The sequence below is a fragment of the Hippocampus comes genome, unplaced genomic scaffold (assembly GCF_001891065.2).
Source record: "Hippocampus comes isolate QL1 unplaced genomic scaffold, H_comes_QL1_v1.1 scaffold266, whole genome shotgun sequence".
In the NCBI taxonomy this organism is placed as follows: Eukaryota; Metazoa; Chordata; class Actinopteri; order Syngnathiformes; family Syngnathidae; genus Hippocampus; species Hippocampus comes.
The window spans coordinates 46,982-57,718 of NW_017804839.1; the positions used below are offsets into that span (position 1 = coordinate 46,982).

At 44.1% G+C, this 10,737-nt stretch overlaps 1 protein-coding gene across 3 annotated transcripts; it reads left to right on the forward strand.

Annotated features, from left to right (window-relative positions):
- The first annotated feature begins 6,487 nt into the window (after positions 1 to 6,487).
- nkx2.2a (NK2 homeobox 2a) lies at positions 6,488 to 10,512 on the forward strand. 3 transcript variants are annotated; one of them, XM_019869715.1, is made up of 3 exons: positions 6,488 to 6,775; positions 8,818 to 9,146; positions 9,483 to 10,512. In XM_019869715.1, the coding sequence occupies exons 1-3, from the start codon at positions 6,681 to 6,683 to the stop codon at positions 10,067 to 10,069; spliced, it is 1,011 nt and encodes a 336-aa protein (XP_019725274.1). In that variant the 5' UTR covers positions 6,488 to 6,680; the 3' UTR covers positions 10,070 to 10,512. The 3 variants fall into 3 exon arrangements, with proteins under 3 accessions (XP_019725274.1, XP_019725283.1, XP_019725292.1); XM_019869724.1 differs by having other exon boundaries at positions 9,513 to 10,512; XM_019869733.1 differs by lacking the exon at positions 6,488 to 6,775 and adding an exon at positions 8,003 to 8,575.
- Positions 10,513 to 10,737: the final 225 nt, after the last annotated feature.

Sequence of the window (10,737 nt, forward strand, 5' to 3'; positions counted from 1 at the left end):
TAGGGAAGAAAAAAAACATGACAATTGGAACTTTTTTAATTGTTTTTTTTTTTTTTTGCACACCACAATATTTACCTTTTGGCAGAAGTCTGAGTGCCTTGGTAATTCATACATAGATGAAGAGCTGTGCAACAACTATTTGTATACATAGACATTGCAAATCATATGGTCGCCTTGAGCCTGCGTGCCTTGCACTTAAAAAAAAAAGGTATCTGAGTCAAAACAAGTTTATCTCAAGTATAAAACACCCCTAAATATAATCATTTGATGACAATAGCTAAAATTTCCTGTGGGCCCGCTGAACCTATTCCGTGTTCCTTTTTTACACCGCTTTCAAACAACTCATTCCATCCCATTTCTGTTTCACCTCTCTAGGTTGTAACGTCGGCTCAAAAATCTTAAAACCGACATAATCCAGAGCTCCTTGTATTCACAACGTGCCGGTCGTCATTTAAGACGCGCAACTATTCAACTGATGTGAAGCATTTCTTGGACAACAGCTCATCTCCTTGAAGGGCTAACAACAGCCATTCATTCCCACCTTAACAGTGGGGCTCCACGATCTCACGCTTAAACCTCAAGGCTAAGTGCACGCATTTGGGGAGAAAAATTGCAAAACCTTTCAAACGGATAGCGCCGGCGATCAGCGGGTGAGTCCCCAGCATACAAGTGAGCCCTCGGGTTTAATTAAACTTTTTAAAAAGTGTATCATCCATGAAAACCGTGCCCATTTGCTTGAGAAGCACTCCCACTTTCCCCTCGAGTGGTCGATACATTAAAACTTGAACTGATTGATTTCAGAAAGCCGTGCCACCGGTGTCCTCACGAGGCCATTAACAACATTTGAAGTATGGTCATCACTGAGCTTAAGGCCGGGGATTGATAATAGCTTGACCGACAGGGCCTATCTTACCCATCCCTTTTCAGGAGGTCTTGTAGTTAGCACCCAGAGCACTTGTGGCGAATCTCAAACAAACACAAGAGTATTCTCAGAGCGAGTCAGCGGTTGAGTGGGAAGCTTCTTTCTCATTGGTGTGAACCCCATGAATACATTCCATCTCTAACTAACTACTTGGCCTTAATGTGGAATTCAAACGAGGTATGAGGCCAATTTATTTATTTGTATTCCTCGGGTCTTAGTGACACCCTTGAACACAGCGATGGCAGGGAGGATAATCTCACTCTTTCATCAACAAAGTGGCACTGCACAAATCCGCATCAGCCGTGTATTCACTATTGATTGATGGTCACTCCTGCAACACCAGGCAACGCTGTTACTATCATGCACGAATTCCAGGCTCCCCACAATAAAATCATTGTCGTGATTTAGCCTCTACACCCCCAAAGGTGTCATAATAGCTCGCCCGGTGTTTGCCTCGTATTGCTTTCTTCCTCAACAATTAGCCGTGCCCTCTTGTGAGCTTCTATACCTCATCCTCTGATGCAAGGGATGGTCTTTGGTGGACTCAAGGAGACCTGCATGTACAAACAGATATAGATAGATAGATAGATAGATAGATAGATAGATAGATAGATAGATAGATAGATAGATAGATAGATAGATAGATAGATAGATAGATAGATAGATAGATAGATAGTGTGTTTATACTCTACAGAACTTGTGCACACCCAAGTGTATCCGTCTGATAAATGGGAATATGGCTGTGTTCAGAATGAACCAATCACATAAAACTCACATTAAATGTAAGTCAGTATATACTTGACACCTTTTAAAATGCCTTTTATGAGCAGCTGTTTTTGGAGGGTTTTTTTTTTTTTTTTTTTTTACATTTTTGCAGTCAGTCCAATCTATAGCATAAGCTGTAATCTTCTTCCACAGCATTGTTCAAAGGTATCAATCAGTCAGCATCAGGACATAAAAGAATTTCCAGTGAATTGGATACACAGTAGGACACAGTGAAGACGGTCATCATTAAGTAGAAAAAAAAAAACATGACACAACATTAACATACCTAGAACTGGACATCCCTCCAAAATTGATATATATGTATCCATCCATCCATCCATCCATCCATTCATTTTCCAATCCGCTTATCCTCACAAAGGTCGAGGGGGGGTGCTGGAGCCTATCCCAGCTGTCTTTGGGCAGAAGGCGCGGGACACCCTGAACCGGTTGCCAGCCAATCGCAGGGCACACAGAGACGAACAACCATCCACGTTCACACTCACACTTAGGGGACAATTTATAGTGTTTAATCAGCCTGCCATGTATGTTTTTGGAATGTGGGAGGAAACCAGAGTACCCTGAGAAAACCCACGCAGGCCCGGGGAGAACACGCAAACGCCACACAGGAGGCTGGAGCTGTAATTGAACAGCCCAGTACCTCTGCATATATATATATATATATACACACACACACACACACACACACACACACAAAACTATCAAGCGTCAAATATATCCATGTTTTTGGAGCACAGAAATGTAGTAACTCCTTATGCACTTCAAACGAACTGTCAACGGTTCTTGTCAAAAGAAATCACTGCTGTTTGTGTACTTTTGGGATCAACGTTGTAGTGGCTTGAATTGGAATCTTTCAGGGAGAATAGCTGATCTTTCAGCAATTTTTTTGAATGTCAAATATTTTGTACCAAAATCAACTTTGTGAACTTGAAATTCTGAGTTCAAGCCAAGATAATCCTCACTTGAACTAAACTTACATTTTCAAGACAGCTGTTGAACTTTCATTTCTGTTCAACCAGCATGAAATATGTTACAGTGTATGAATATGCAACACTTTAATGTTATGAATCTCTGCTCGTGCTTGCAGAGATTCAAATGTACCCTTTAACAACATCCCCATCACTTGGTAGCTTCTTTGAGGCCTGTGGGCACCATGTTGGTGACCCATGTGCTTTACTGCAGATCTATATAGTCTTAGTCATGACTACAAGGTTATTGTCAAGAACATTAATTATTGATATACTCACCATTATGCAACCTCTATGTTGATAATCATGACATTTTCAGATCATTATTTTTTTCACAATTTTACCATGTTTTATCTACATAGTATAATAAAGAGTAAGTAGTGTCTGTTGCTGTTTTTGTTGATGATAGTGAGGATTTTTTTTTTTTTTGGGAGGGCAGTTTAGGCTCTTTCGTAGTATATTTCAACAAAGAGTCAGAGGGTAGATTCGCGTGCACGCCAAAAGACACAGTGGCTACTCAATGGGCATTGTGAATTGGTCTGAGCGCGGGTTGGTCATCAATCATTGTATCAGGGTATCTAATGTAAACGTGGCTGCGTCCTGGATAACATGTCACATCTGCTCTTCTCTCACTGTTGCTTCTTGGTTACCAAGCCATTTATTATAGAGAGCCCTGTGTCGGGAATAATGTGAAGATCAACCTGCTACCCCCTTATCTCCTTAACTGTGACATTATTCACCGACGTTATAGTCCACATTGGTTGCAGATGGCAGGAAAAGAACGGAGAGAAAACCAAATGTGCACGCAGGGTTGATCCACGCGCTGCTGTGTTTGCGCTTCAGTCCGGTTTATGGCCCGATGAGCATATGGCCAATATTTTGTCTCACGTCATAGAAGGGAAGACAAACATTGAGCAATGCAAAGGAGTTAGCGGGAGCAGAGCCTCTTGAGCAGCTATGCAAACGCACTCTGACAATACGAGAAGAGGAGCACTTGCTTTCAGGGTATATAAACCACATCAGGTTTATCTGTGCACGCACTGCTTACTCTCATTTGGAGATATTTCATGACCCCCGCGCGCTCTCTTTTCGCGACCGAGACTTCCACCACCGGCCTCCCTCTGGTGTACGAGGTAAGCCCACTGCAAGCTTTCTTTGGTTGATCTACTGGCAGTCTTATTTAAAGTGTGGCCCTGCATGCGTGGACGTCACGTGGGTGTGCATGGGACACCATAAAAACAATAGCATACTGGAACTGCACCATTACAAAAAATATATATACAAATTCATATATCTCCAAATAGGCTACAAATATTCACCTGCAACATATGAACAGGTTGCATGCAGTATTTTCAATGTCCCTTTATAAGAGCCTTACACGTTGGTATGATGACATTTGTGAGAATATCTGACTTGATAAATATGGGTTACACATTATGATTAACAATCCCAAATTGTCCAAATTTCGGGTACCCTCTGTGTGTACCCCCTGTTGTTTCTTTAAAATGCCGGTAGGGTCCGCTAGAGCTCTACAGATGTCAACAGATGTTCACGTTATTGTTGGCACTCACCAAACAGGCTGCCTGAGAGGAAGGAGGACAGTTTCTATATGAGCGTGACAGATTGTGTTGACAGTATTTCTTTTCTTGATTATGTGCACTGTGCACTTACAATGAATATTAAGCGCATTTACTGATTTTGTCAACAAAGCCCACAGATTTAAACCATTTATGCTCGCTACAATTGCGCCCCCCCCCCCACCAAAAAAAAAAAGAATAAAAAAGAATTGTAAGCCTTTTTAGCAATTCAGGACGAATTTCACACACGCCCGCACACACACACACACACACACACACACACACACACACACACACACACACGCACACGCACACACACGCACACGCGCGTGCGCGTGCGCGTGCGCGCGCGTAAATGGCAAAGAATGACAGTGCGTGGCATGAAATCCACCGTTCGCACACGCACACGCACACGCACACACACGCACACGCGCGTGCGCGTGCGCGCGCGTAAATGGCAAAGAATGACAGTGCGTGGCATGAAATCCACCGTTACAAATAAACTGGTGCTTTAACAACTGAAGTCATCCTCTGGGGGCATGGACGGAACGCTCTAATCTCACCGTGACATGTTTAATTATCACACCAATAGAGACGAATAAAGGCTTTCCCTTTTGCCTGGAAGTGGTGGATTCTGTGTTAAAAAAATTAAAAAATAAATATCCCCTCGAGCTACATGTCCACAGGCCACGGCTTAGCCACCTCTTTAAATAAACCGGAGCGGCTTTACCTGAATATTAGATGTAGTCTTTAATCATAGAAGACGGAAATCGGGTTTGTCACATATATCATTGGTACCCCGAGGCGGGAGTGGTCACCTTTATCAAAGCCAAACTCTCCTCCCGAGGCGGCCAAACACGCTGAAATTCGGCGATTAAGAGGAAGGGGGTGGAGGGGGTGATCAACATCATTATGGATTCTCCCGCGGCATTCTTATTTGTGCATTCAATCGAAAGATGTATGTAATCAAGAATATTAAAAGCTTTTTCTTCTTTTATAAAGGAATCATTGTTGGCGTGAATTTTGGGGGGGAATTACAATGAATCACACGAGATGTTTTGGGGGAGTCATGCAAAAAAAAAAGAGAGAGAGAGAGACAGCGGCTCTTTGAATCACTGTCACTTGCTGAAAATCTGAGGAAAAAATTAACGTTTGTTTTTTTTCCAAAAGGTATGGTAATTCGTTAAGGTATGGCAATAGGTAATACGCTGTATAACTTTGCGTCAATATTCCCTTATTAATGGTTGGTCACATTTAAATTTATAAGCGCCAAATAATTAATTCTTTCAGAGTAAAGACCATCATATTTTTTCATGTGTTGTAAGGTGGTGGTGCACAAATAAGAGAATGATAGAGAGCAACAGTCCTGCGCCCCTATTTTGTCCATTAAATGCCCTGATGCATCTGCAGCGTGCAGGCCCTTCTTTATCTCCCTGTCTGGCACACACACACACACACACACACACACACACACACACACACACACACACAAACGCACGTGGAGTGACGTAGGCATTCAAAGGCACAGGGTGATAGAAAGGTATGTATGCACACACACACACACGCACACACACACACACGCACACCCACACCCACACACACACACGCACGCGCGCGCGCACGCTGGAGCACAATGCCAAAACAACGCGTAATAATTTCCAACATTCAAAATAATTTATTTCAAGACACTTTTATTACATCAATATTCATTTTATCTCCCAAAATTGGAAAAACAGTTGAAATAATTGAATCAATGTTTGTTTGTATTTTGTTATTAAATGCAGAGGAATTGCCTTGAGTTTATTCACCAAGTGAAATCTATATGCTCGTTTTGATTATTATGATACAAAATAATAATAATAAGAAGAAGAAGAAGAAGAAGAAGACGAGAAGGGAGGTTTAGTGAGTCAGTGGTAAAAGTGTTTGAACTCGGAGTGAAAGTAAACAGGTAAACACAGTCAGATAGTCTCTCCAAGTGGCTAAGTCCACTTAGCCCGCATGTGCACTTTCACCTCATCCTGCAAAAACCTCATCCAACTTGCAATTGAATTCAGTCAACACATGAGTCTGAGTGTTGATCCCCCACCCCGCACCATCCTAGAAAGTCAGGCAGCTTGTTCCCATCAGGTGAAATTTGCAATTGATCAAGAAACTGCCAACTCAAAATAGCAGGATACCTGTTACCCCCCTTCCTAAAAAGTCCGGTCTGCAGCCACTACTTTTGACACCCTCTTGTCGTGGTGCCACACGCACAAAAAGCAAAGCTCTGTGACATGGACCGATAAGTCTGCGCGGTGTAAACACGGTCAGATCATGGCTCAGTGCGCTTTGGGGGTTTGCAATAAGTAACAGTCAAATGACGCCCGGCAAGGGCCCGGTGTGCTTCCTGATGAGGCTGCAGCTGCTCGCGCGGGCCCTGCCTCGGTGTTCATGCCAAAACGTCCCTGTGGATGTCTGCCGTGCGCACCCTGTGTCCCCTGTCACATGTCGGATTTAGCTGGGTGCAGCATTACTTGGTGGATCAGGTCAGTAACCCCTCTCTCTTTTGCAGTAGCCTAAGAACCGGCTCGAGTTTGTCCATATACCCGCACAACTGAATGGAGCCTTTGTGACACGCTCAGACGTGAGATTAATTCTACCATCAGTATTTGGTGAATACAAGGCCTATATGTTCGGTACACGCCTGGCTGGGGTCTAAAATATATAGGCTATGTAAAAAAAAAAACTATATTCTTAAATAAGCAAAATAGTAATAAAAGATATGTAGACGATTTGAGAAAAAAATATGCTACACACAAATTAAGAAACACGAAGCTGTGGAAATATGATAGAATATGTGATATGATAATGATGATTATTATTATTAAAGATCATCTTCAATGTTAATGTACATTAAGATGAAAAATGCGAATGCTAATAATGATATTAGTGATGTTTACATGATGTGCACTACAGTTTCCGCCCATAAGTTTTGACAAGTTTCCTATTGAGTGTGCGTGTGTGTGTCTGGGTGTGTGTGAGTGTGTGTATGCGCGCGCGAGGCGTGCCCGTGCGCGTGCTCGCGCCCTGGAGGACTTTCCTTAATACTGTGCAAGGATCCGCGGATTGAATGAAGAGATAGTCCATTGAAAGCAGTTGAATGCCATGACAACTAGGAACAACCTCAGATTTATTCCAAACCGTTCGAAAGCATTGTGCGCCTGGGCGTCAATCATCTATTATTTGGGGGCCTGAAATAAATGCAAAAACTGCAGCTTCACAAAAGCTTCCAACAGGAGCCGGACATTTGTCTACATTTCCCCCATTGTCTGCAGCTTAGCAATCGGTTTGTATTTGTGTTTGCCCGGGTCCGACCACCCAGAATGCGGCCGGCGACTTGCTCAAAACGTGAAACATTGTCACCCACATCACATACTGGATAGCGGGCAGAGGGGAGAGAGCGGCAGGCAAAGTCTTGAAGGGGAGCAAAATAAAGTAAGCAACAATGACAGCGGGGTTGGAGCGCTTTTAAAAGAGGCTTTACATGCACGCAAAAACAAATATTGGGATGTGGTGCCAAAATGAGAGTGGCACCGAACAGATTGATTGAGTCATTAAAAAAAAAAAAAAAATCTGTACATTTCACAGGACTTTTCTAAAAGGCGTAGACAAGTTCATATTAAATGTATCACTTTTGCATATTATTATTATGATTATTATTATTTTTATTATTATTATTATTATTATTACTGTTGTTGTTAATAGTGTGTTGTTAATCACCTCCTCATACCGCACACTAGGTCCACAGTTTAAAACGGAACAAACAAAGCCCTGCTTCAACCTCTTGTCCTTGAGCCTGGGCCAAAATATTGACTCAGAAGGTTTACATAAATTACCCCTTCATCGTTGGACAAAACTACACCGCGTTCCAGAAACGAAAACAAATCGGTCAAAATGTATAAAAAATAATCATAATGAAGTAAAATCAAATATAGGCAACAATAAGTTTGGAACTATAGCGAGCATTTCGTTCAAAATGTGCCTTCTTTAAAGAGCGCAGTGAGTCGAAAGCTACTTCGAGTTTCTTTGTATGCAAATGGGGAGTAGAAAAGGCCCTCCCAGTCTTTGTAATTAATTGACACGTTATACCACTCATCATGCGCTGAAGCACCAATGGTAGATGCTCGGATCTCCCCAAAACCCACAATTTCACATCTGCAAACACTGTCTTCATCCACTTGACTCCTAAGACCCGCCCACACGTGGCCAACCTTTCGCGTGTTTTAATGCTTTTTCACTGCAGGTTCATGTGTGCAGACCAACCTTATATGGACGCATCGGACAAGGTAATGGCTTATTTGGCTCCTGCACCCAGCACCGGCACTGTATCCATGAGCCGCGCATAGTACTTGAGCCACTTTTGGCATCCCTCCCTGGACTCTCTGAGACCGAACCAGAGCTCCGTTCTGCAGGCGATGCTCGCCCACAGCGGCTCCTCTGCCTAGCCTCGACTCTCCTTTTCCCCCCCTTCAAAATATCAGCGTCAGCTTCTCCCTTTTCTCCCCTGTGTGTGTGTCTCCTTAAACAGCGGATTGTCCGACAGAAAGGTGCTGTTGCTGCAACTTTTTTTGTGGTCGCCCCCCCACCAGAATATGTCGTTGACCAACACAAAGACGGGCTTCTCTGTTAAGGACATTTTGGACCTGCCGGACACGAATGACGAAGAGGGATCTATCACCGGGGCGGAAGAGGACACGGAGGGCTCGGAGAGCACGTCCACGACGAAAAGCACTGGAGTTTTGGTCAAAAGTCCCCTGGAAAACGTGCAGAACCTGCCTTTAAAGAACCCCTTTTACGACACTAGTGACAATCCGTACACGCGATGGCTCGCCACCACGGACAGTATTCAATATTCATGTAAGTAAGAGGCTCATCATCTTTAAGAATTGTCATGCTTGCAAGCACCATGAAGCCATTAAAGATTTATTTGGATGCGCCGAGGCGTCGTAGTTCCACAAATGGCGCTTTATATTCTGAAGCTTGTTTGGAATTCGATTTGATGTGGATGTGTACCGGTGTTCTGGGAGACTTCCATGCACACAATGCACATTTGAACGCTTCAGTGACTCCTCCGGTTATTTTTGGGGGGGATGCTGTCCCCGCATGCATGTTGAAATGTCTACTTTTTTTTTTCATGACGCCTGCAAGTATATGAAATGTCTTTTTTTGGAGCCGGGCATAACATTTTGACAGTGTTCCTCCCGTTTCTCGCCGCCGCTGCAGTGCACGGCCTCACCGCCGGCTCCCAGGACTCGGCCAAATCCCCGGAGCCGTCCGCAGACGACGAGTCGCCGGATAACGACAAGGAGACGTCGAGCAGCGGGGGCAGCGACTCGGGCAAGAAGCGCAAACGGCGGGTGCTGTTCTCCAAGGCGCAGACCTACGAGCTGGAGCGCCGGTTCCGACAACAGAGGTACCTGTCCGCCCCGGAGAGGGAGCACCTGGCCAGCCTGATCCGCCTCACCCCGACCCAAGTGAAGATCTGGTTCCAAAACCACCGGTACAAGATGAAGCGAGCCCGGGCTGAGAAAGGTATGGAAGTGAGCCACCTCCCTTCTCCCAGGCGAGTGGCCGTGCCCGTGTTAGTCAGAGACGGGAAGCCTTGTCACACCCTTAAAGCTCAGGACTTGGCGGCCACTTTTCAGGCCGGGATCCCCTTCACGGCGTACGGCGCGCAGTCGCTCCAACACATGCAGTACAACGCGCAGTACGGCGCCACTGCCACGCCGCACTTCCCCACGGCGCACCACTTGGTGCAAACGCAACAGTGGACTTGGTAAGGGACGGGATAGACAAGAGACTCGTCTTTTGGGAAGGCACTAGGCGCTTTCACGACACGCGCAAATAGAGGGGACCGAGAAACCCCCACGCAAACCCACACACGAAAGACTTGTTTTTTTTTTCGCAGTCCACGCACTACATCATTTTATTCGGGGCTCATGTGTGCACCGTGTTTACATGTTTTCGTTAAGAGAACTGGCTCCAATTCCCCTGTTCCAAATAGATTTTAACGAGAATGTCAATGCTCTTCTTGTGAACTTTTTTTTTTTTTTTTGGTAAAACTATGTTGTGTGTTGGTTGTAGATATATATTTTCTCTCGCCCTTTGCCCTCGTGTTATTATCAGCACGTACGATCCACTTTATAATTATAGAAATGTTAATTTCTTGCTTCTTTTATGGACCGAAAAATATTTATGGCCATGAATAAATACTGGCAACTTTTCAGATATCCTCATCATTTGGTTTTCATTGAGCGGTGCCAAAATGTTCGTTTGTGCGTCAATTTGAGATTACGCATTCAAGTTTAGCATCATACCAAATGGTTGTGGTCCCCATTGGGATTTCTTGACATGCTGCTCCCACGTGCGCCGAGAAAATTTAAAACCACAGAACCAGCCACAAATATATAATTAAAACAACCTCAGATAAATATTATTGACGGAATAG

What these genes read in the sequence shown, in the direction of transcription:
- nkx2.2a (XM_019869715.1), top strand. Translation starts at nt 6,681, where the DNA reads ATGCCAAAACGTCCCTGTGGATGTCTGCCGTGCGCACCCTGTGTCCCC. An exon ending in AGCATTACTTGGTGGATCAG is followed by an intron (nt 6,776 to 8,817) that starts GTCAGTAACCCC and finishes CTCCTTAAACAG; the next exon opens with CGGATTGTCCGACAGAAAGG. An exon ending in GGACAGTATTCAATATTCAT is followed by an intron (nt 9,147 to 9,482) that starts GTAAGTAAGAGG and finishes ACATTTTGACAG; the next exon opens with TGTTCCTCCCGTTTCTCGCC.